This window comes from Numenius arquata, chromosome 9 (genome assembly GCF_964106895.1).
Source record: "Numenius arquata chromosome 9, bNumArq3.hap1.1, whole genome shotgun sequence".
In the NCBI taxonomy this organism is placed as follows: domain Eukaryota; kingdom Metazoa; phylum Chordata; class Aves; order Charadriiformes; family Scolopacidae; genus Numenius; species Numenius arquata.
The window spans coordinates 11,871,227-11,896,775 of NC_133584.1; the positions used below are offsets into that span (position 1 = coordinate 11,871,227).

Consider the following 25,549-nt stretch of genomic DNA (forward strand, 5'->3'; position numbering starts at 1 on the left):
CCACGTGACAGTGGCGGCGCCGGCGGCGGCGGGGCCGCGCGCGCCTGGGATGGAGGTCGGGCCCCGCGAGGGGCACGCGGAGAGCAGGTGGGGCCGCGCGTGGGGGCGCGGCGTGACGCGGCGGGGTGCGTGGGAGGCCTGGCACGCGCGCGGGGGGGGTGGGGGTGGCGGGGGAGTGCGTGACGCGGCGGTGGGTGGCTGCGTGTGTGGGGGCGGGGGTGGGCGTACCGGGAGAAAACACGGCCTGCGTGGGTACGCGTGGGCGGTATGGGGTGGGGTGTGGGGGGTGTGTGATGGGCAGGGCGCGTGTCTGTGGGGAGCGTGTGTGCTGGCACCGGGGAAGCGAGACCCGCGTGGGGGCAGGGTCGTGTGTGCGCACGGGGGGTGCACGCGTGGATGTGAGTGTGCGAGTTATCTCGGGCACGGGATGCGCGCGCGAGAACACGGGTGGCAGCAGCGCTGGTGTGCTCTTGGTGCCCGGGGATCTGCCCGGGGGGGTTGCCCGGGATGCCCCTGGCGAGCCCCCGTCCCGCGTGGGCGTGCGTGGGAGCGCGTGCACACACAGCACCAGGGCACAGATGCGGAGGGGAAAGCGGGGGGGGGGGAAACTTGGGGGCGATCTGGGAGGAAGCAAACCCCCCTCACACACCCCCCCCCCCGGTGCCGGGTGGGGACCGGCGCTTCTGGAGCGCGGGGGTCGGGTCCCCCGTGGGGAGGAGGGCAGGCGACGAGCTGGGCTGTTAGAACGGCGTCACCCACGCGGGGCTCTGCGGGTTTTCGCGTGTCTTCGGCCTTTTGCTTCGTGCTGGGGGTGGGTGCGGGAGTGTTGGCCGGGGAGGGGGGAGTAGCGGGAGGGAAGGACGCGTCCCTTCTCCCGTGGGGGGCTCCGCCGCCGGTATGGGCCGGGAAAATGCCACCGGTGCTTCCAAAGCCGCAGCCCCGGCGTGGGCCACCATCTGGTTCGCAGGGTTCCAGCGGGTTCCTCCCTCTGCAGCTTCGTGCTTCAGACCCAGCAGGTTGGGAAGGGGCGGGAGGGATTGGCTGCAGCCGCTGCTGCTTCTTTCCAGAACCATCTCTCTGGATTTTCCTGCCTTTGCCGAGCGCACGTCCTGCGCTACCGGGCTCTGCCCTTGGTGTGACTAATCGGGCTGACGCCGTGCCACCACCGGGGACCAGGAGGGACTCGTCCCCTCAGGTGCTGGCGCGTGAGGGGTCCCGCTTGTCCTCCTGTCCCCCGGTGGTGCGCTGGGGAGGACCCTGGCCCTGCACGCCCTCCTTGGCCTTTGTGCAAACGGTTTAGTGTTTTAATTCCCGGGGAGGTGCCCGTGTCACTGTAGAGCGTGGTCTGGCCGTGACCGATGGCGACAGGATGGAGGTCACTGGATCCATCTTCCCATGGGTCACGGGAAACGCAGAAGCAAAAGTTCTTTGGCTGAAGCCCACCCTTCTGCCGGCGCAGGAGAGGAGAACGAGGGTCTGGTGCTGGGTGTTGCTGTCTCTCCTCCTGAGGAGCAGGTCTGGAATGTGTCGGGGAGCAGGGGCTGTAATGCTGACGTCCATCAAGGCACAGTGAGGAGCCTGGTGCTCTCCTTCTGCCGGGCAGAGAGCAGGGCTCTCGGTGCATCGGAGCACCGGGCGGGTGGTCAGGAGGACACAGCGGTGCTGGGGGGAGTGGAGGGGATGCTGGTCAACCGGGTGGGATAGCAAAGAGCTGCCACCTTCAGCTCCAGCACCAGCAGGTGCAGAGGAGAGGGTCCCTAAGGGGGACCTGTGCTGGGAGCAATGGGGGAAGGTGAGCAGCTGGTCCCGGGGAGGTGGGATGCCATGGGGGGCTGCTCTGCTTGTCACAGGCAGGCCCTGGGCAGATTGGAGCCCGATGGACAGACTGCTGCGTCCACAGGTTGTGGCCACCTTATGGGAGGCTTCACCGGGATGAGCCAGCAAAACTGTCTGCCATGCTGGGAGAAGGCTAAAAAAACACCTTTAATCTCCATTTTTCCATTAATCTCCATTTTCTTCCCTCATCCCTTGCCAGTGCAGAGCAAGAGGGCTCCAGCAAGCAGCAGCTCCGGGCTGCGTTTTCCGGGAGGAGCCTTTTGTGGTTGTGCCTGGTGTTTTTATACCGGTGCAAGCTTTTGGTACCGGTACAAGCCACCTCGTGGTTCGGTTTCCCAGCCGCCCTGCTGGGCTCTCCCTGCCCGGTATGCACGCTGCAGGCATGACCCGCTGGGCTGGCAAAGCTCTTCTGGCTTCCTCTGCCTCCTCAGCCACTCCCCAGGGCTGCAGATGAATTCCACGAAACCTGCCTTTCTTTCAATCCCTTTTCCCGGCGGTGCCGAGCCTGCCGGGGGAGCGGGCGGGGGGGAGCCCCGGGAAGGGGCTGCTGTTTGTCGCGGAGAGCCGGGGACGGCGAGGCGGGAGCAGGCTGTGCACAGCAGCCATTGGGATCCGCGGGAGGAACCGACAGCCGGCGCGGGAATGTCCTTGGAGATCTGGTGGAAGTCCCTCCACGACCCCGACATCCTCAGCCCGACCTCTGTCGTGTGCTGAGAAGGATCGAGAGGCTCCTCCAAGTAGAGGACAGGGTTCGAGCAGCCATTGCTACATCCCTCCTGCAGAGCACGGGGAGACACACAGCAGGTGTTGTTTGCAAGAAGGATGAGCGCCATTATTTATTTTATTTATTTATTTATTTATTTATTTATTTATTTTAATGCTAGCTACCTGTGCGACTCTGTTTGGGAAAACAACTAAGGATTGGCTTAATTTTAAATGAAGAAGTTCACCTGAGTCAGCAGCGTGGCTCCCTGCCCCTGCTGTGAGTCACCTTTGCTGACTGGGACTACGAAAAGCTCCAGCTGGCACGGAGGGGCTGGGAAGGCCTTGAGCGAGCGGGCGAGCGAGCGGGCAGCCTTTCCCCGTCGTCGCCAGCAGCAGCGGTGTTCAGCCGTTTCTTGCTCCGAGGCCGGATTCTGGCTTTTATCACTCCGGTGCAGAAGGTTCGGTTATATCGTGGGGCAGTTCCTGGCGGCGGGCTGATGTTGCTGTCCCTGAGGATAGAGTTTGTGCCGGTAAAGCCGGGAGACCCGGCGCCGAGCTTGCGGAGCGGGTGGTTAAAATTGGAGGCTGGATCCGAGGTCGTCTTTAAGGGGAGGAGAGGGATGGGCTGAGGTCTCACCCGTGCTCTACCAGCCATGGCTCCTGCAAAAACACCCTCGGCCCTTCTGGCCGGGGGAGCCAGGCTCTGGCAGCGCAGGAGAGCAGGAGCACGTGTGGTTCTTGCAGGGGGAAGCTCTGCTCCTGTACTGTGACCTCTCCGGGGTGTGTTGCTCACTTGGCCCTTCCTGTAAGTCGGAGTGTTTTCACGAGGTGATATGAGTTGGCCTTACCCCGTGTCGGGCTTTTTTTTAGCACGAGCAACGGAGAATTTTCTTTATTCAGGAAAAAACAAGCAGATTTCTCAGTATTGCTCCGAACACCTGATGAAACGGGGAACTTGAAGGCGGCTGCGACTCAGGCTTTCTCCGTCCCTCCTGGCAGCCCAAGCTCAGGCTCTGTCCATGGGAAGGGAGCAAAAACCCTGCCACTGATTCAGGGTTGACCCACGAGTCCGGTCAAAGCTGGAATGTGGTTAGCAGCGCTCTCTCCATTCCCCTGCCACCTGCAGACAACTCTATGGGTCTTCATTTCTTCAGCCTTGTGTCACTCTATGCTTTTCAGCGTGCGCCATTTTCCAGCCCAGAAACAGCTGGGTTTTGGGTGTCAGTAGGGTCTTGTGCATCCAACTTGTGAGCTGCTTTGGGTAAACAAGTCCCGTGGGATCCTTACTGTCTTTACAGGGGTTTAATTCACATTTTGATAGCTTCTGCATCACCTCTGCAGAGGTGCTTTCTTTGTACTGCTTGTTCCCTATGTGCTTCTGACTTCAAGGTTTTACCATTCTGAGCTTATTTTGTTCAAGGATTGTTTAACCTTAGTTTCCCTGTGCTAGGAGGGAGCTGAGCCTCCAGTCTGTTGGATCCTGGTTTCCTACCTCTGGGCAGATGCGCAACTCCATTAATGAGACAGTTCATTTGGAAAGGCACAGCTCTGCGTGTCCTACCCCTGCATCCTTGTGCACATCGCCTGCTTTTTATAGCAGGAAATAACACGGGAGGGAGTTCCCCTGACTCACTGACTTGGAAGATCAACGGGGTGCCTGAGCTTTCACTTGCATTTCCTAGCTTTGAGTGTTAGAAATATCTTGGGGAGGAGCTGGTGAAGTTCTGAGCTCAGTGGCTGCAGATGCTCTTTGACTGGGGACCAGCGATGCTGCTCTGAGCATCTGTGGGTGCCCAGAGTGGCATCACCGGTCCTTGCTCAAACAGCACCCGCGCCCTTCAGGGCAGGGGTGGGAAAAGCCCATAAATTCAGAAGAGCTGCATCAGTTTGCTGTGTCTCCTCAAGTTGGTTCTCCTTCAGGAAGCTGCCTTTGGTTTATATCCACAATTTCTTCGGTCTCTCCTGAGATGAAGCTCTGACCATGCTTGTTAGTCTCAGTGCACCATAAACATATATGTACTTCCATATGCATTGCAGCTCTGGTTTAGAGCTCCTGTGCTGTCAGGGTGACAGGCATTGCTGGTGGGATGGGTTGGCTTCTCCGTGGTTTAAGCTTAGGTGGGCACTGAAAGTGGTGGGGAGACCTCGTGAAGGGAGTGGATGGGGAGCTTGAAGTAGAGCCAATGTTTGATGATTTGCTTGTTCACTTAATCAAGTTGGCTACAGTGGGCAAGTCTCAAGAAGAGAATATTGGCAAGAAAAGCTTGGTTTTAAATGCCAGGATTATGTTACTTTTTAGTGTCCTTCTCTGTGCTGCAGAAGTGTGCAGCCCACACTTTCATCCACAAGGGATGAAAATGAGAGCAGCTTTAAATAATGTTATTTATTTTGAATTTATTTTCTTTTTTTTTTTTTTTTTCTCCTTCCTTTTGCTTTGGAAATTCAATTTGTTTTTGGCTGTGGGAGGGATTAACAGCTGAAACACCTTGGCTTGTTTCTTGCCAGTTGAAAGGTTGGACTTTCACTTTAGGCTGTCACCCCGGGGTGATTTTGTTACAAACCCTGCAGAGGCATATTTTTTTGGCATGTACACCCCCAAATATACCTTGCAACTTTCCTGTTGTTTCTAAGAGGGTGGCTCCTGTCTGAGTATGTGTTTCTGAGGGTTGCTGTTCCCCTGGCAACGCTGTCAAGCAGCTTGAGCGGGGACCTCAGTCATCCAAAGCTTCCTTCCCCAAACCTACTTTTGCACAGGCAAATGACCTTACCTCTCTGCAGCATCAATCCCGCTTTATGGGATAAAGATAATGGTGATTCCTCGCTGTATGCAGGGTAGCCGAGGGGGTTGATATTAATGAGAAATGCTGTGCAAGCTCTAGAGCACACTTGCAGTTTGCAGTTCGATAATCTCTGTCCAGAACATGATGAACACTTTTATAAGAAAGTCAGTTTGAGCCTCCAGCAGCTCAGGGTTGACCAGACCCTGCACAGATGGAGGTGCAGATGAAGAGTTCCCAGCCTTGGAGTGGAGCACCTCTGCGTTCAGACAGTGCTGGAGTGCTCAGTGCTGGGCACATTGCTCGGGGAGCGCTGCTGTCTGTAAATGTGGGTGCAGTGCAGCCAGTGTCTGCTAGATGTGGTGGACATCATGCCGTTGCCTTACAGCTGCTGCTCTGAGCAGTCTCTGGTCGAGCACGTGAGTGAAGCAAGCAAGAGGTTGGCTGGAAAGATGTCCTTCAGCTTTGTTGGCCCTTACTAAGCAAGTGGTATATTGCAGGAGCCATCAGTCTTTGTTCTGGCTGTCTCCTGAGACCATGTTGGTGGTGGCTACCTGTCATCACAAGAATCATTATGATATGGCCTTTTGTCCACAAACCATGAATCGGAGACCACAGGGAGGTGTGAAGTCCTTTAACTCACCTTTGCTCACTTCTGAGCCACCAAAGGTTTCAGCCTGACCAGAGTCTCCTTGGAGAAAGTGCAATACCGTGGTCTTGTTGTGAAGTTCCTCTTGCTGAGATGCACACCTGATGCAACTTGCTATGTTCCTCTGCAGGAAGGAGCACTGGAAGCTGCTAGGCAACTTGAAGACCACAGTGGAAGGTTTGGTGTCCACCAGCAACCCAAATGTCTGGTCCAAGTATGGCGGCTTGGAACGGCTTTGCAGAGACATGCACAGCATCCTCTACCACGGGCTCATCCATGACAAGGTGGGGCTCTGTCCTACCAGAACTGCTGTCTGTCTGTCGCAGGTTTGGTGCCTCTCATGAGCAGGTGGGACAGTCCTATCTGCTGTGGCTCGCTTCAGTGCTTGTAGCACGGAGTGGGTACAACACTCGTAGCAGCGTGGGAGGTAATCGAAGCAGGGAGTGAGCTTCCTTGGGCAGCTACTGTGGTTGTCAGAGGGACCTGGGTGCATGGCCTTTCTCCCTTGTCCACCTTCAGTGGGGTTTTTCTAAGTCCCTGTGCCCCCTGTGCTGAGGCCAGCCCTTCTCTCCTTTCTTCCTGCTGCAGCCAAGCGATAAAGTTGCATTTGCAGTGAGTCAGCCCAGTATCATCTGCACTTGGACAACTCCCCAGCGAGGCTTGGCAAGAGAAACCTCGCATCTTTACTGTTTCTGGTTAGCCGTGTTAGTAACAGGAGCTGGCAGCCAAATCCGCGCTCTGCGTGAATGGGATCTCTCTTTCCAGGCTCTCCTTGTGCCTTGCAGTTGCTCACCCAGCCGATTCCCTTTCCATGGCTGCCTGGAAGAATTTCTCTTTCCCACTTGTGTGCAGAAGACTAAAGGTCTCCCCTTCAGCTTACAATTACAGCGCAATTAATTTACAGTGGGAAGTTGAAGCAAGTCTGGAGGGCACGCCGGAGGGCAGGCTTCCCATCGGCTCCTCTGCCACCCAGAGAGCGATGCAGAGAAGCGGGTGATGCAGCAGAGCCCCGGGCAGCTTGCGAGGGCCAGCTGGGTCCAGGAGCAGGAAAACCACATCTGTGCAACGCTGCACCCGAGCTAATCAGCCTCCGGGAAGAGCCAGGCTGGCAGGTCATCCCAGCAGGGTGCTTTGCTCCCTGGATTTAAGTTTGCAGTCAGGACTTGTTGCCCTTCTGCTCTGTTCCCCTTAGTCCCCAGTGGCATGGACCAGGGACTTTCTGTGGGAGATCAGCAGAGAGAGAACCTGCCTTTTACATGTGAGGAGTGCAGTGCTCCCTTCCGATAGACTTGCTATTAATAGGCTTCGGGAAGTGAGATTTAAATAATTTATACTTGTCTGTCTGTTGGTAACACTTTGTGCCAGACCTGCAAAGCAGGATGGTGCGTTGCCTTCCTCGATGCTTTTACTATAGGCAAAGGCAGCTCTTTTAGTCAGAAATGTCTCCATTATTTGGGGACATGTGACACCAATCCACCAATAAGAGCTGCAAAGGAAGGCCTGTAAAAATGCCGCTTCCTAACAGCAATTTTTAGTGTTAGAAGCAAAACACTTCCTTTTACATGCTATTTTCTTATCAACTTTTTTCCTACAACTGGGAATAAATAAAGAAAAAATTGAAAAAAATCCATATGTACATTTTAAGAGAACTCAGGCAAGGCGTTTTAAAACTTTTGAGTGAATTTTATTTGTCCAGAAAACCCCAATTCAATCTAGAGGACTAAAATTGCAATGTTAGTTCTCTAGTCTTGAAAAACCAAACCACCCCCCACCCCAACAAATAAACCACGAAGCAGAACCCATTCGTCTGATGCCTGTGAAAGAGGAAACAGGGATGGAAGAAAAAATAGTCAGCCTTTTGGCAAAGAGAGATATTTTGGGGCTGTGTTTACACCCAATAGGGTGGTGAGAAAAACAGCAACTCTGCTGCAGTTCCTCTTTAAGGGGAAGAATAACTAAGAACAAAATAGCTCATTGTCTGAATAAAGCTGGGGCAGAGAGCTGGTAGAAACGCAGCGCCAAATTTCTTACCTGGAGTGCTCAGCCCTGCGGGTGTCCTCGGTGGTGGCTTGCTCCAGAAGACAGCAGTGGTTGCTGTTTTTGCTAGGATGTGTTTCCACGTTGCCCTTGGTGTCCCCTCGCTGAGGTCTGACTCTCTGCAGTGCTGAGGCACTGGGGCTCCCCTCCAGGTCCTGCTCCGGCAGGAAGGGGAATGGTAACGTGGAAACTTGGTCAACCTTGAACTTGGCAGACCTTCAAAGGAGCAGGGATACATACGTGACACTACCCAGAGTGGTTGGGAGGACTCGGGCAGAGCTGAGCCCCCAAACACGCTTTGCTGTAGGCGCAGCTAGCACCCGAGGTCCGTTCCCTAAGACTCTCCTGTCTCTGCGGCACAATGGACTGGGATCTTACCTGGTGGAAGAAGAGAAGCTCGAGGGATCTGTTTTCTGGTTACTTGTGGGCTGACCGCAACTGAGAGGTCACTGCGGGAGAGGCGGGAGACAAATTACCTACATCAAGCCAGTGCTTTTTGACTTGGTCCCTTGATCTCCAAAACCATGTTATACGCCTGCGTTGTTTCTCCTCTGTAGAGCAGTGCTGCTCTTCCTCTATTTTCTGGCCCATTTTGCCAGGTTTAGGGACTGTCCTCTCATGGCGGCAAGGGGCTAATGGGGGATATTGTCATTTAACTGGGATTTGAGTGGTGATACCTAACCGTGCCTGTCCCGGGCAGGTGTGCTGCAGACAGAAGGATTACTGGCAGTTCGTGAAGGACATTCGCTGGCTGAGCCCTGGCTCTGCTCATCACCTGGAGAAGGTGGGTTCTGGCAGGGTGGCCTTGTGTGGCCAGCAGGGAGGGGAGAGGGCAGCTGGGCTGTGAGCCTCACCGGTTGGTATAGCAGTGCCTTGGTTAAAGCAGCTCCATGGCTTGTGGAGGCTGAAGCAGCCGTGTGTTTGTGTACAAGCCACGTCCTGGGAACTTGGCGTGGCTTGGGCTGAGACAATTAGCTGCTTATTTCTCCCAGGCCAGTCTCCAGCTCGGCTGGGCCAGCTGCAGCGGGCATCACCAAGGGAACTGGCACAAGCAGCGCTTGTGTGTGCACAGGGGTGATTCATGCCTCTAAAACCCTGGGCTGTCCCATTTCTGGGTTGTGCCTTGACCATGCACTTGGTTCTCCTGTTTCTGGCTGGCGCTGACTGCTGGTGCGTGGGGATGCTCTCAGTCCTTGGCTGCCCCACACAAACATCCGTAGCCCCCACCAGGGGCACAGGGGGCTGACCACTGGTGGTCCCTATGTCCAGCCTGCTGCTGGGGGGACGTGGCGTGGCTCCAGTCTAGCTCTTCAAGCTGCAGCAGCTCAGGTGTTCACCTTCCCCGGTTAATGTGTCAGCAAGAACATGACCATTGCCACTGGGGCTGGGTTGAATTTGGGAGTGTGAGGTCCTTCCAGGTCAGGGGTGAGGCTCAGGTGTGCGAGAGCGTGCAAGAGAAATTCATAGTGCTGGTGGCTGTCAGAGGACTTTGATCACTGGCTGACCTTTGAAGCCTTGCTCCTCCCCTGTGCTTTTGCCTCCCTACTGGCTGGAGAGCTGCTGGGATGTGTCCTTTTTCCCGCTGATGGTGACCAGCACTGGAAAGCTGCCGTTATCGGAGTGGAAAACCAAAGCTGTGTGGTGGAGCAACCCCTTTGCATGCCTTAACCTGTGCCTGGCGTCCCTTTCCAGTTCATCAGCCTGCAGGAGAGCGGCCAGCCCGATCCAGAGGGCCTGGGGGACCAGGCCATCGCCCAGCTGTGGCTGCAGCACAGCCTGCAGTGCCACTGCCTGTCAGCACAGCTGAGACCGCTCCTGGGGAACCACCAGTACATCAGGAAATTCTACGCAGGTAAGGAGAAGCGGGCCTTTTTCCTTCTTATTAGGGAAATATCTAGCTAGTGACGTTTCCAAGTGATTGAGGGGAGTGAAAGGGGATGGCAAAAAAAAGGTGGTTTGCCTGTGAGCAGTTGGCACTGTCAAACCATGTGGGTGAGAGGGACCCCCCTGAGCAGCCGTTTTCTCTCCCCAGACACTGCCTTCCTGCTCAGTGACGCCCACGTCACGGCCATGCTGCAGTGCCTGGAGGCTGTCGAGCAGAACAACCCCAGGCTTCTGGCTCAGATCGACACCTCCATGGTGAGTTGAGGTCTCAGCTTTTCCACCTGGCTCTCCCCTTAGGTGCTGGCTGGCTGCGGCTACTTGTATAAGGTCTCATTCAGGGCACACGGAGCCCTTGGACAAGGGGCTGGACTTGGAAGTAGCAAAAGGAGCTCCGAGAAGGGAGGAGAGTGGTGAACTGGTCCCTCTGTGAGCCTGGTGGGGGTCAGGGTCTGGGAAATGGCTTTGGGGAGCCTGTAGTGGGGCACCTTGCTTCTGGCTGGCATCGAGGATTTGAGTATGAGGACCTGAGGACCGGTTCATTGTCAGAGGCACCTCTAAAGCCCTCTCCAATGGTCCCAGGCTTCAGGGCCAGCAAGCAGAGCTGCCTGGTTGTGTGGGACACCCACTCTCAGAGGGGATGAGCAGCTCCCCAGGACACTTGGGTGCCCATTCCTGCTGGTGACACCAGTGACCCCCTGTGCAGTCCCGTGCCAGCTGCCTCCTCCCCAGAGGAGGGAACAGCGGCTGCATTCTTTGCACAGAGCTCCCCAGAGGAAGGCAATTAATGAGACTTTGTTAAATGGGGGCTGTGTTCTTTCAGCTGGCGGGCACGTCACTGCCATCCCTGTGCGCATCAGGTCCTTCTGCTGGGACAAGAGACATGTGTGACCGCAACGCTGAAGGACAGGAGAGCTGTCTGCCTGGGGCGCTGGGCTGCCTGGATCGTTATACTGAGAGCCTGGTAATGTCCCGACAGGAGCCTGCCATGTAGCTGCAAACAAAAAGCCCCTTCCCTTCTTCCCTGTGGCAGTTTTCCCTCCCCATTCTCCTGCCCTCTCCTGCCGCATCCTTTGCTGGCTGGTGACCAGGCACTCGCAGGTCGATTCCTTTCTGTTGCTGCTCCTTTGATGTGTAGCCCCATAAATGCTGATTTATAATCGTGCCACCTCTCTACAGCTTACCAGGAAGAGTGATGGTCCACCCCCGGTGACCAAGAGTCAGAGCCTGACTGCCCTCCCCGCGTCCCCGTATGTCCCCGCTGCAGGATGCACACAGCAGCGCTGCTTTGGGTCCTTCTCCAGCCTCCACCATCCAACCTCCTCTGGCCTCTCAGGTAACAAGGGTGGGCTGGGAAGCTCAGAATAGACCCAAAAAAGACTTTGCCTTTTTTCTGGTCTTGGAGTCATCGTTCTGGATGAGTGCGAGAAGATCTCTGCCCGTGCTGGGAGGGTCATCCCTGGCCTTTGCCCGTGGTGGGTGGGCATGCCAGTGTGAAGCCATAAGAGTAGTCTGCTTGTGCCAGGGTGTGTGACATCCTGCTCCTACCTCTCTCCAGACAGGAGACCAGCAAGCTCCTCCATCAGCTCCAGCTCTGGCCAGCCCCCGGACCACTGTCCATCTGCCCGGTCCTCCTCTTTCAGTGATGGCCGGTCCCCTCTGGAGCAGCCCGGCTCTGCCACCTGCTTCCACGTCCCCTCATCCAAAGACCCTTTCTCTCTGGCCAGCGAGATGAGCTCCAGCACCACCAGCCAGAGCGAGGACACTTGGACGGGGAGTCAGGATGATCCGCAGAGCGATGCTAACGATGGGCCTGAGTACCTGGCCATTGGGAACTTGGGGCGCCGGGGCCGGGCGTGCAGCAGTGCCAGCACCAACAGCACCAAGAGCAGCAGCTCCAAACTCTTCTCCTCCAGCAGCTCCCAGAAGCTAGACTCAGTCTCGTCCATAGGGGAGCAGGGGGCGAGTGGAGGTGGAAGCAGGGGCCTGAGCCTGTTGCGCCGGTCCAGCTTCTCGGAGGGACAGTCATCAGCTCCTCAGGGCATCCTCAAGAAGAGCCACGTGCGCTCACACTCTGACACCAATGTGGCTTCGGGCAAGTTGCACGGTAACGGGATGAATTTTCTGTGATGGCTTTTGGGGTGTGGGAGTCCCTGGTACCTGGAGGCTGATGCTGGCCACCCCTTTGACTCCATGGATCAGGTTAATGAGGGGAACAGTGGGTGAGTGGTTGGGAAGTTTGGTTTTTGCCTTTAGCTTTCCTGCTCCACACTGGACTGATGGGCTGACAGCTTGCTTCCCAGAATGCCCTAGACCAGTCTGTTACTGGTATTGGCAGCTTTTTCCAAAAACTTAGAAAATGGCAGCAATGCTGTGGCATTAGCCATCCTGCTTCCCCACTGGCCTTGCCTGGCTGGGACATGGGACTATGGCAGGGCACTGGGCTAGGGCTTAGGCTCATCCTACAGGTAGGATGTCATTCTACTGGTAACCTGCTGGGTCCTCCTGTGCTCTTCAGTGGATGAGTCCATGGGGTGGGGGAGAGCGGGATGTGAGGGGACAGCCAGTTTGTGGGAGTCTGTCCCACCGGTGCTGCCTTCATGGGAGAAGGTGGAGATCCTTGCTGAGTAGTAACCAGTCTGTCTTTGTTTTCTCTCCCTTAACGCTGCCCTCTTCCTCCTCTGTCTGCCCAGGAGGCCTCAGGGATATCACCATTATAATAGAAGATCCAGTGGCAGGTTTGGGAGCCAGCATAACAGCCCTTCATTAGTGATCATTGCATCAAGTTCAGGATTTCCATCAACCCATTAGTGTCCATTTAGGAAACCAAAAAAAAAAAATCTTTCTTCCCTGTGTCCCGGCTGGTGCTTTGTGGTCAGGTTTATGCATGTGACCTGACTGAAGATCCCAGCTTGGTTTTTGGGAGCAGTGGACCAGATCCAGAAGGGTACTCAGCTTCCCTGCATGGCATTAGGGAGCGCTGGCCACCAGTCCCTGAGCTGCGTCCCCTGCCCTGGCCTTCCCTCCACCCCACTGCCTCAGGAATCAGGAGAGGTTTCATCTCTAACCTAGCCAATAAGGGCTGGCAGCTAAGCAGGTGTGGGCTTGAACATCATATTTTTCCTTTCATTTAGTGGTCCTGTGGCACAGGGAGGTTTGATATTGGCTGACTTCAGCTGAGCTTGCACCCACAGCCAGGACTCTTGGGTGCTCTTCTGAGCACAGGGCAAGTTTCCTCTGTGGAGAGGTGCTGAGGTGCTGCCATCTCTTTGCCCCACACGCAGAAGGAATCAGCAGCTCAAAAATGGGCTTTTTTCTTTTGCATCTCTTTACCAGCAGCACCAGATTTGTGGAGTTCGCATCTGGGTGCTGAGGGCTCTGCGGCTGGGAAGGCTCCTTCCTGGAGGTGGTGGGTATTCAGACAGATGTGTCCAGCCATGTGTCCTGCTCCAGTAGAGGATGCCAGGCACTGCCTTGCTTTGCCCTTCAGCAGTAGGCTCTGTCGTACGTGACATCCCCCAGGCTGGTGATCATGAGGTGGTTTCCATGGTGGTTTTCACCAGGGTTGAGGTGGCTGTGGGAGACCTGCCGGGCTGCAGTGATTATCCGTGAAAGCTGCCCACCCCAACGGGTGTTCCTTGTCACCCACCCTATGGGGTGGATTGGTCCCAAGCCCTGTCCTGGTGGCTGCTGCTTCATGATCTTGGCAGGGAGATGCTGCAGTTGGTGGGCTTGGGAACCTCCAGCCACATCAGTGCACGAAGCTGGAAGCAAAGAGGAGTAGGAGGTGGAGAGGATGAGGTTCCCCCTCTGTCGTGCTCTGGATGTCAGCTGGTGCCTGTTCAGTGTCCACACCTGTACGCTCCGGAAAGGGTGTTTTCACTGTCCTTCAGCTGCTCCGTCTGGGTGCTCCCCAGGGCCGTGACTCTCCATGGAGCACCAGCTGTTGTTGGTCTCCAGTCAGGCCAGCTCCTGGCAGCCCCCGCTGGCTCAGCCCGGCAGGTAGTTGCACCACGCTGCGTGTGTGGGGCAGAGCCCTGCCCACAGCCTGTGTAGGTCACCTTGAGCACTGCAGGGTTGTGTGCAGGGAACCCTGGCTTCTAGTTGAGCAAGAGCATGCCCTTCAGATGCCTCCTTCTGCTGTTGTCCAGGCTGCTTTGCAGGGCTGGGAGCCTCACAGGTCCCTTGGCTGCTCAGGTTTCTCCTTGTCTCCTGACTCTGCCCTGTGGATAACTCTTCCCTTGGAGATGCTCCAGCAGGAAGAAGGGGCTGGCAGAGGCGCTTGCTGGAGTGTGTTGTGTCCCCCAGCTCTGCTAGGAGATAAAGAGAGGAAGGCTCAGGACTCGACTGCTCCATGGCTCTCATGAGCTTCTCTCTTTCTTTCCCCTTCTCCTCTCCTGCCTGAAATGCCCTTCTAGTTTTGTCCCCTCCTGGGCTTACCCTCAGCCATGGCATGGAGGAGGAAGATGACCCTCCTTGCTTCTCATCCATTTTTGCCTGCCTATGTGATGCTGAGCCCCTTTCATTTCACCCTGTGCAGTGGCTGGGCACCTCCAGGATACTGATGTGTGCCTGGTGTTGTCTTCCCTTCCAGAGTCCCATGGTGATTCAGGCGGAGGGAGAGGGCCCGTCTCTGCTTCCACCCAGAGCAGTGAGCTGAGCACACCCAGCTCCCTCTACATGGAGTATGGTGAGTACAGCCGGACTCAGAAGGACGCTTGCTCCTGGTCAACCTCCTCCATCAGCTGCAGCGGCCTCAGCTTCTCACGCTTGCTTGTGGGATGCTGGTTGGGCACTGGCAGGGCTCGTTAGCATGGGGATAGCAGCAGGTTCTTCCCTCATAGGTTTTTCTCTCGCTTTTCTAGACTCTGGACAGTACCTGAGTTCGGGGGAAGGGATGTTCAGAAGACCCTCGGAAGGGCAGTCCCTCATCAGCTACCTCTCTGAGCAGGACTTTGGCAGCTGTGCAGACCTGGAGAAGGTGAGGGAGGCAGCAGCAGCCTTTGTGTATTGGACAAAGTATCTTACTGCAGGTTCAATGATACTTCCCTCCGTGGGGAGATATCCCATAGCTGTGCACAGCACTTCAAGGTTGAGTTCCTCAGTGGTGTCTGACAGCCAGCATCTGCCCATCCGGCATGTACACAGCAGCTTTGCAACATGTTAGGACTCCTCAGGGACTTGTGCTGACTCCCCAGAGCAGATGTGTTGCACATCCTCTTCATAGGGTGGATATCCTGGTGCCCAAGAAAGTTTTGGTTTATGGGTCCTCGTAGAAGAGTCAGGTTTCGTGGGGTCAACAGGGATTAAGGTCTTTCTGCCACCCTCCATGAGTGATAAGCTCTTTCCTGTCACAGGTGAGGAATAAGCTTTTACCAAGTCTTCCATGAATGCTTTCCCTCTTGCCTTGCAGGAGAATGCCCACTTCAGCATCTCCGAGTCCCTGATCGCTGCCATTGAGTTGATGAAATGCAACATGATGAGCCGGCAGCTGGAGGAGGAGGAGGAAGACAGTGACAAGGAGATCCAGGAGCTTAAACAAAAGATTCGCATTCGGCGCCAGCAGATCCGCACCAGGCACCTGATCCCTACCTGCCAGGAGATGGGCTCAGACAGTGGGTGATGTGTTTTGGGCTCATCAGCTGGTGGGATGTGGGTTTTCTGTCCATTGCCTCTCCTTACAGCATCCTGCCTTTCTGCCTGTTCGTGGGAAACAATTGTATTGCTACCAAGGTGCTGCAGAGATTTGTGAGACTCTGCTGCTGTTGAAGACCGAGATGGGACTGATTCTGTACATTGATAACACTTCTGTGCTGCTGGCACTGAGTTACGGAATGTAATTTCATTTTGAACCCACAGTGTTTTCCATCCTCGACCTCCATCCCTCCCTGCTCTGGCCGTACCTATCAGCTTCTCCCTTAGCTGTCAGTGACCCTTCAGAACACTTCCATTGATGGCTGGCTGTGTTGCATTTCTCCCAGGTCTTGTGGCAACAGACAGCGGGTCCCAGTTCAGCTCCCACGGCTCCATGCGGCTCTCCGACTCTGGCTCTGCAGAGGATGTTGAAGAGTACGAAATCCGAGGTAGGAGGGAATGGCTGCGTTAGCTTCTTGTGTAGAGACAGAGTTCATCTTGATGTGGTTGTGTTGAGGTCAGTCCCGCTGAAGAAGAGCATGTCCCTCTGGCCTTCAGGATGGCTTTTCCCAAACAAATGGCTGCATTCTGAGCATGAGCAGGGCAATCATTTTCCCTCATGTGGTGGCATGACTTCAAAGTCCTCTGTAACCCTCTAGCATTCAGTGCCTCTGGCTGGTAGGTGGTTTCCATGTCATTGCCTGGTCCACACAGCGGCTGTCACTGCTAGAGAGAGGTGGGAGAACTGCCATCCTGCCCCCCCTCCTCCCCAGGCAGAAGGAGCCATAGCTCTGATCACTTCTCTGTTGGGTGGCAGTGGTGGGTGCTGGTCACATCCTGACCTGTAATACCTGTAGTCTCTGCTCCTGCCAGCTTGGGTGGCTGAGCTTATCGCCTACAGGAGACCCTGTCCCTGGGTGTCCCTTTCCTTTAGAGCCTTGTTCATCCTCTGAGGTGGATGACTTAATTCTCAGCAGTACCTCCAGCTCACTGACGTTAAAAAGGTGGAGCAGTCCATTCACCAGCTATAAACTTCTCATCTCTTGACTGCTGACAGCAAAGTCCTCCTTTCGGTTCCCAAGGGCTAGATTTTGGGCTCAGTTTTGAGGCCCGTGGAGGGGCGTGTGAATTCAGTTCTGGGCTTCTCTTGTGCAAGTGCTGCTCTTGTATTATGCCCTTTCTCTTTGGCCTGGCCAAAGCACTGAAGTCAACTGTTTTGTCATCACCGTGTTATACAGATGGTAACGATGGATCTAACCTGATTCAAATGTCCAAGAACGGCCTCTCAGTGTCAATGGCTTCCTTGTTCTCAGGTAGTACCCCGCAGTGCTCCCCTGTGGCATGCGTGCCTGTGTGTGCAAGGTGTGTGTGCGTGTGTGTGTGCACGTGCACACTTCTCAGAAATCCGCCTGATTTGGGAACTGTGAACAGTATCATCCAGACATCAGCAAGAAAAGCCGTGGCAGGATGATATGGCAGGATGGAGCAGAGAGGAGGCAGAGGAGCTCCATCCCGCAGCGGGTTTTGCCGTGCAGTATTTTGGATATACCAAACGTGCCTGCTGTGGTGAAGACCTGTTTTGCCTGGGATAGGGCTCAGTGGGGCAATGGCACAGCTTCACAGCTCTGTAGCTACTGGAGGCTGAGCCTGGGCTGGATGAGAGCAGAGTCCTCTGCAGTGTGGGACCAGGTCTCCATCCCAGGTGCCTTGGGGAGCGTTATCCCGCTTGACTCAGCAGAGCTGGCATGCCATAGTTCTGTAGCTCTGATCCGAACCACGGCCAACCCTTCCTGTCCTGCCCAGACTTGACTCGGAGAAGAATCCTTCCACAAAGAAGCCTGGAGGGAAAAGTAGTGAGAGCAGACAGGGCACAGGCAGTTTGTTCACAGTGGAGGCCCTGGGCACTGGGATCATCATGAGCAGCTAGGTCTTGCTTGGTGTTTTTAAGGTTTATGGTACTATTAGATAATCCTTCTGGTCTGCTGGCTGCTTTTAAATAACCTTGATGTGCTCCCTGTTTGCTTTAGCAAGGGAACAGCCTACATGGGCTGCTGCTGATCTCTCCTGTCAGGCGTTTGGTGCCAGCGTGTTGCTTCTGCTGGAGATGCTGGAAAGCTTCCCTGTCAGCCCAGCTGTGTCCTGTGCTTACAGGGGTTTAATCCAGTGGGGCTCATGCTGGCCTGAAGCTGGCATGCAGAGGCTAGGGTGATGTCCTTAGGCTTGGGAGCTGCTCACAAGCCTCTTGGGGACTGTCCCACCTGGTGAAAGCATTGTCAGCAGAGGCATTTTGGGCAGCTGACTGGAGGCTTTTGGGGAGTGTCTGCAGTTAAGGTTGGGAAGCAAGCGGTGGCCGGATCCCAGTGCTAGCCCCCAAAGGAGCCTGGGGTCAGATTTGGCTCCCTCTGCCATCCCTGAGATGATGCCAGTGCCCGAGCATGTCATCTCTACCTCTCCGTAACGCTTGGCCCACACTGTGCTGTGTGTGTTCCGCTGTTTGCTCATGTTCATTGTAGTCTAGGACCATGCGGTACCTTCCTGCACAGAGCCGAAGGCACCAGAGCATGGCAGGTATGTCTGGCCAGAGCCCCACGTGGTTGAAAGGTTGTATTCGCCTGAATTCCCTGTTTTTTGCAGCTAGAAGTCTGTTTGTGTGATGTAGATATGTGGATTCCTTAGCATTTAGGATGCTTTCCTCTGCCTGTTTCTAGCAGTGGACGTCACGCAAGGAGGGTCAAGCATCTATGCTGAGCTCCACTAGTGTGAGCTATGGGCAGGGCTGGGAGTTGCTCCCCTTCTTGCCAGGGCAGCCCCGCTCTTCCTGAGGGACCCAGTGGCTCGGGGGGTGGCACCCTTTGCTCAGCCAGGCTGTGGTTCACCGGCCTCGGTGTGCAGTTGGTGCCTGGCTGGGATCGGCTGGGCTCTGTGGGGGTCCGTGTAGCCAACCTGCTTGGGGTGGAGGAGTGGAGACCCCGAGCTGTATCTCCCCACCAGGTCGGGGGAGCTGCAAGCCTGTGTTTGGGGATAGTGTGGTCGCTGCAGACCCCGTTCCTAGAGCTCCCCAGAGGTACGGAAAAGGAGACCTGCTGGGCTGAAGGTTGTGGCATTGGCCTCTTCTGTCTTGACTTTAAATACTTTCCCCTCATGTGCCTGCCTTCCTGTTTCTGGGAGTCTGTAATGAAGCAGGGTTTTTGCCTGCTTCTGACCATCTTGTTCTGCTTGAAGAGCCTCCTGCCCCGGGGTTCTTCCGCCTTTCAGATGAATTCCCTGTTAGGGTTTAGGAGAGAAACCTGTCGGAGTGAAACAAAGAGATGACTGATGAAGGTACCACTGGGTACTGCCTGGTACCCAAAGCTGGCACTGAGGAGGGATGTGGGGCAGCCCGGGGCTGTTGGGCAGCTGATGGAGGGGTGGAGGGAGCAGGACCCCAGTGTCCTACACCTTATCTTGGACTCCTCCCTCCTCAGGAGATGGGTCTGTGGCCTCTGCAGAGGGCCAGCCCCCGTGGCTGCTGGCCTGCTCTCTGCATGGATGCTGATGTGTCCCTGGAGTGCTGGGCTTAGGTTGCCAGCCCCAGCTGTGCAGTCGCTGACAAGCTGTGGCCTGGCCACCGCCTGATCTTACAGGTCATGGCCGAGTAGAGAGAAGGGCTCTGCATCCCATTGCTAATCCCCTGCGGCATCGATACTGTGTGTAGAGAGCTACTAAACCTTGCTAACCTTGCTGTCCTGCCCTCCTAGCTCCTGTGTGCATACTGTTTCAGGCCATGTCACTACTAGGACTTGGTGTGTGACCTGTACCAGCAGCCACTTGTCTCGCCCAAACCCCAGGTTCACTGTTCTCACAGCATCCCACCGTGTCCTTCCGTTGTAACTTCAACAGGCGACTGATTAGACTGCACCTCTCCCTGCTGCTCCGTGCCACTGGTAGAGGTTGACGCTGTAGTTCACGTGCTTTTGAACAGCTTGATGAGTTTTACAGTGAAGCTTTGGTTTGAAATGAGTGTATTCCCCTGCCCTGCTCCATCTGCTCCACCTTGTCTGTTTGTGATTCAGATGCAGACATCAAGAGGAACCCAGACTCCAGCAGGAAGTCCTTTCTCTCCTCAGAGTCCATGTACGTCTTCAACTTTGTGGCGAGACATCTTGGTACCAAGTTCCCCTTCCTGCCCAACTCGGCTCGTCCACATGCATCAGCTGCTGTTTTGCATGAGAGTGGACATCCCTCCCTCCTTCCGTTCCTCCCTCCATCCCTTTACTTAGCAGTGGGGCACTGGTTACTAGTCTGAAATTTGGGAAGCAGCACCTGGGATGATCAAGTTGTTCACATCAGGTAGATATGGACTGGTGTCAGGAGAGATGCCCATATCTCCTAGTAGGTAAGAGGCTGGGGAGAGGACCTGGCATGACCTGGAGCATCTGGAGTGGCTACTGGCTTGCTGCTGGCTCTGAGCCTCCCATGCCTCCCCCGTCTCAGCTGGGATGGCCCGTTAGACTATATGATGCTGCCACCTTCTCTCCAGCTGTGCTGTGGCCCGGATGCGGAACCGCTGGCGCACGGCGATGCACAGACTCTCTGTGCAGTGCAGCATCAGTTTAAACATGAAATGCTCAGTCCTTTCCTGGTAACTGCCCTGGGCTGGAGAGGTGGGGGCTGTGGGGAGGTGAATCACAACCTGTTTTAAGCACAGCTGATGTGTTAATGCTCTGAAAGCAAATCCCCTTTGGGATGCAGGGACCCCTCTGCTCTTTGGGTGGGATACAAAGCTGTGTCTGTGCTTGGCAGCTTCTTGGGTAGGTTCGTACTGGGAGGGCGATTACTTCTGGCTCATACAGACACTGGCTCTCACTTTGCAGCTTCCCCTGCAAACAGGCAGAGGTTTCGTTAGGAAAGATATGTTTTTCTTGCCTTTCTAAACAGTTGTTGTTGTGCCATTAGCCAGCGTTGCTTGGGGCCAGCTGCAAAGACAGAAATCAGTCACGTATATCAATTGTAAGCCTGCATAGCAGCGCGGAAATAAGGTACTAGAGTTGAAGGGAGCATCTTCGGCTTGAGCTGGGACTGGCATCAGGGGTTGTGAAGAGGTCACAGCCGTGAGACCCGGTACTAACCACTCCCTTTGCTGTCTAGATCCCACTCCTTCCTCAATTCCAACTCGGCGGAGGCTGTGGCCATGGGCTTGCTGAAGCAATTTGAGGGCATGCAGCTCCCAGCTGCTTCTGAATTGGAGTGGCTGGTCCCTGAGCACGACGCCCCACAGAAGGTAGGGGTGTGTCCTGTCACCGACTGCATTTGGTCACTCTTCCCTGAACCCCTAGCTTCAGCCCACTACCCAGGGGATTTGCTAGTCCCCGTAATCCCTTTGTGGAGCCGGAGGAGGGGTTTTGTCTGGGAGATGGGTGCAGCCAAGAGGGGCTCTGCCACTGGACCCTCCTACAGCAGAGTGCCCGCATCCCTGGGGACATCCCTTCTCCAGCCCCCGTTCAGCTGGTGTAGCAGCTTGGTCCCTGGCAGTTTTCCAGAGTGCTGCAGTTGCAGGTTTCTGGAAAGCCAGCCAGGTACATTGCCTTTGTGGTACCAGCCAGGGATCTGACCCTCTTGCCTGCCTCTCCCAGCTCCTGCCCATCCCTGACTCTCTGCCCATCTCTCCTGACGACGGAGAACATGCCGACATCTACAAGCTGAGGATTCGGGTGCGCGGAAACCTGGAGTGGGCCCCACCACGACCACAGATCATCTTCAATGTTCACCCAGCTCCAACGTAAGGACCTGTGTGGCCGGGGGCTCTCTGGGTACCTGCCCTTCCCAACCCTTTTCCATCAACACCAAAGTTGATAACCTCCTTCTTCCCTCTTGGCTGCGGGGCTTCCCTGTTGTGAGCCTGGTAAATCCACAGTGGTCACCACCAGCAGCTGGTGCCATGAGATGGAGCCAGTGCCTGCAGTTGGTACCTTTGGTGTGCACCAGGGCACAACGGGGCTTGTCCCTTTGGCTTTGTTGCTGACACTTAAGTGGCACAGGATGTGTCCATCTGCCATCCAGTCCTGTGCCAGTGCCCGTCCTCTGGTGCCAGGTGCCGTCAGGGCTGGACTCAACATGAGTCATCTGTCTCTGGGCAGGAGGAAGGTGGCCGTGGCCAAGCAGAATTACCGGTGTGCAGGCTGTGGCAACCGAAGTGATCCTGGTGAGTGCTGGGACTCTGACCCATAGCTGGAGATCGGGGAACAACATGTGAACAAGTGGGAAGATGCAGGGTGGGTGGGTGGGTGGGTGGTAGCAGAGCTCAGCACAAGGCCCCTGGGGAAATGGCACGCTGCCTCTGCCAGCTCTGCCTGCACATCGGTGTGCACCATCCAGAAGGTCATGGGGCTGGTGGAGGCAAAGAGCACTTTGGAGCACATTTCAAGTGTTGACTCTTCTAAGGCAAAGTCATCCATTGCAGTCCTAAAGCTCCCAGCAGGTTCTGCTGTGGGTACAGCTGCAGAGCTCTTTGACCAGCTGTCTTTCCCGAATGTGTAGGTAGATGTGGCTGCACGAGACTGGACTGTGGTCCCACAGGCTTTTGCAGTCAGCCAGGGTGCTTGCAGAGCCCAATGTTGAGCGCTCTGGGCTTGGAGGAGGTACTGGCAAGGCAGACTGCCTTGCTTGTTGGAAATGCTGAGCAATGTTGGGAGTCCAGTATGTGGTTGGGCAGAGCCCGTGCCTTGACTGACCTCCCTGCCTGCCTTGGTGTGGCCAGATTACATCAAGCGGCTGCGGTACTGCGAATACCTGGGGAAGTATTTCTGCCAGTGCTGCCACGAGAATGCCCAGATGGTCATCCCCAGCCGCATCCTGCGCAAGTGGGACTTCAGCAAATACTACGTGAGCAACTTCTCCAAAGACCTGCTGAGCAAGATCTGGAGTGACCCGCTCTTCAACGTGCAGGATATCAATCCTGCCCTGTACCGGAAAGTGAAGTCTCTCAACCAAGTGTGGGTAGGACCCTTTCCACCCCTTCCTGAGTGGGGTTTGGGTGCCGATTGTAAACCATATTTCAGGGAAGTTGGGGAGAAGCAGTTATTTCAGTTTTTGAGGCTTAAAACCCCAGCACTGTGGGGTTTCCATTCACGTCTTGCTCCTTGTACAGTAACATAGGAATTTCAAAAGGAATTTCTGCCTGGCACCCAGCTGGGCTCCAGTTTATCTCCTGGAGCATGTGATGATGGTTGCGCTCTCTTTGCCCTGTGTGCTGTAAACGCTTTGGTAGCCGGGGAGCAGCAGCTGAGGAGCAGTGGTCGTTTCACCAGCGCAGGAAACAGGGCAGATCGTGCTTCGCCAAAGACCATGCTCTGTTTACTTACTGATTCTCGTGTCCCCCCTTCCTCTCCAGCTACTGCGAATCCAGCTTTTCCACATGAAGAACATGTTTAAGACGTGCCGGCTAGCTAAAGAGTGAGTCCCGGGCTGTGGGATGAAGCTGTTTTGCTGTCCTGGATCTATCCCGTGGCAATCTGCACTGGGGATCTGTGCAGCCTGTGCAATGAGCAATGAGGGGAGAGGGGAGTGGAGGGAGAGAGAAAGGAGAAGCAGCAGAGAGAGGGGGCTTGGTAGAGTTGCTTTGCTCTGAGCTCTGGTTTCTCTGTCCTTGCAGCCTCCTAGACTCCTTCGATGCGGTGCCTGGCCACTTGACGGAGGATTTGCACCTCTACTCGCTGAGTGACCTCAGTGCCACAAAGAAAGGGGACCTGGTGCCTCGCCTGACGGAGCTCCTGAAGGCAGGCAGCCTGCACATTGAGAAATGTGTGGTAAGGTCTCCTCACCTCCCTCCTGCATGGCTCTGCACCCTCGGGACCACTCCTGGGAGCAGACTTTGCTGCAAAGATAACTGATGGACAGGCCTTTGACGTGGAGGGCAGTCACCAAATTAACTCATTCAATGCTGACTGCTCCTTCCTGCTCCACAGAGCTCCTACCCAGCACATAGGGGATGTTTGTTACCCCATTTTGGCTCTCCCCCACCCCTGATCCATGATGGTTCTGCTTTGCTGTGCCCCATGCTGGGGAAGGACTGTCCCATATGGTTAGAACAGGGCACCGTGTCCTGCTGTCCTGCTCTGCTCTACCTCCTGCCCTGCTTGCCAGGGAGATGAGAAGCATTTAGGTGCTTTATCCTCATGTTTTCTCCTTCCAGCTGTGCCAAGCCAAAGGCTTCATCTGTGAGTTCTGCCAGAATGAGGGCGACATCATCTTCCCCTTTGAGCTCAACAAGTGCAAGACATGTGAAGGTGAGATGCTGGGTAGAAACCGGGAGGGGACAAACCCTGGGGCCACCAAGGTCTGCCCTCAGTTTGAGTGGCCTTTGTGTTAGCGAGAGGTACAGAGCTGGAGCCAGCCAGACCAGAGTGCCTCTGTGCATGGCCTGTGTCTCTGCACTGCCGTTATCAGTGTTATAATGGTGTTTGGTCAGAGTTGCTGGCACGGTGGAGCATGTAGATCCCTTCCTGACCACGCTGTGTGCTGCCTGCCCCGGTGGCAGCGGGCCGTTGGGTTGTGACTGCAGCAAGCGGGTGTCTGGGAGCCCTGGCTTCCCTTCTGCTGTGGTTCCAGAACAAGCTGCAGCCTGCACACAGTTCCCCTGCCCCTCCTTGGATGGCTGGAGCTGACCTTGTAAAGCAGAGAGAGCTTGAAGGCTTTGTCTCTGTGACCTTCTTGCCTGCCAGAAATTCCTGGGCCCCTTCAGGAGTCACCCTCAATAACGCTCAGTACTAATGGACAAGCAGATTTTGTTCCTGCAGCTTGGGACCAACCTCTGAACTGGCTTGAAATGGCTCCTGACAACATGGAAGCCTTGCTTTGGCAGGCACAGTGCCAGAGGAAACTTGGGGCAAAGTCGCTGTTTCCTTGGAAAATCAGGAAAGTTTGGGGTGGGACCTTGTGCGGAGCGGGAAACCTTCCGCCTGTGCTCCCAAAGGCTTTGCAAGCTGGTGCAGGGACCCTGCAGCATGACTTCTTGCTGCTTCCAGAATGGTGCTGGACCCCGACTTTTGGTGCTTGTTGTGCCCGAGGTTTGGTTTGAAATGTCTTCCTGGGCAAGCCTGGAGCATCCCTTCCCAGGGTACAGAGTGTCAGGCAGTCTGTGTCAGCCTCGGCCAGCTCTCAGCCATTCTCTCCCCTACAGATTGCAAAGCCTGCTATCACAAATCCTGCTTCAAATCCACCCACTGTCCCCGCTGCCAGCGGCTTCAAGCCCGGAGAGAGCTGCTGGCCAAGCAGAGCATGGAGTCCTACGTCTCGGACTACGAAGACGAGCTGGAGCAGCCAGAGGCGGTGGCAGCCACATGAGCACATTGCAGCGGAGGAGCAGATCGTGGGATTATTTATGTGCGTGGCCTTCGTCACCAGAGACTGAGCCACGCGGACTGGAGATGAGGAGGACCATCAGGTGACCTGGAGTACTGTCTCAAAGAGATCTGTTTTCTCCCATGCAGCAGTGCTGGGGAATGGGCATCTTCCATCCTGTGGGTCTGCTGCAGGTGCTGCTCTCACTCCCCGGTGCCTTTGCTTGGGGAAAGGCGGCTGCTCCTGCCTGTCCTGCAGGCAGAACAGGGGCCTTTTCCAAGCAGTCGCTCATGCTGGACCAGGCAGGGCTGAGCTGCCCATCCCCATGCCCTCCTCCTCTGCAGAGTCCTCCGGAGGGTTGGCATTTTCTGCTCATCAGCTGGATACCGGGAAGCTCTGGCCATGTCTGCTCTTCGGAGGAGGGAAATCGCTCTGAGCCCTCCGTTCCCCCATCCTGCTGCTGGAGGTTGTGTGCGTGGAGGGAGGGTGGGGTTTTGGGGTTGGTTGTACATTTAACAGCTCCCTTTGTCAAATCTGGCTTGGGACACTGCCGGAGAGCAGCTGCTCTCACTCCAGGATCAGGGCAGAGGAGGTGGCAGTGGTGAAAATGCCGGATTTCTGCCTCTCGGTGCTGTCTGTGCTGAGCTGCTTTCCCTGCCCTCTGTCCGCAGCCTGTGCTCTCCTGGAGCAGCCGCACAAGGGGACCGGCGCT

At 55.7% G+C, this 25,549-nt stretch overlaps 1 protein-coding gene across 1 annotated transcript; it reads left to right on the forward strand.

Annotated features, from left to right (window-relative positions):
- Window positions 1-49: 49 nt before the first annotated feature.
- On the forward strand, window positions 50-24,840 carry RUBCN (rubicon autophagy regulator). The gene is made up of 23 exons (XM_074153486.1): window positions 50-87; window positions 6,098-6,251; window positions 8,705-8,788; window positions 9,697-9,856; window positions 10,037-10,143; window positions 10,709-10,849; window positions 11,065-11,221; window positions 11,444-11,992; window positions 12,579-12,623; window positions 14,480-14,575; window positions 14,751-14,866; window positions 15,299-15,500; window positions 15,867-15,968; window positions 16,758-16,832; window positions 19,572-19,632; window positions 20,647-20,779; window positions 21,132-21,277; window positions 21,636-21,700; window positions 22,256-22,494; window positions 22,889-22,950; window positions 23,150-23,303; window positions 23,690-23,783; window positions 24,677-24,840. Exons 1-23 carry the CDS (start codon window positions 50-52, stop codon window positions 24,838-24,840), a joined length of 3,144 nt encoding a protein of 1,047 aa, XP_074009587.1.
- Window positions 24,841-25,549: the final 709 nt, after the last annotated feature.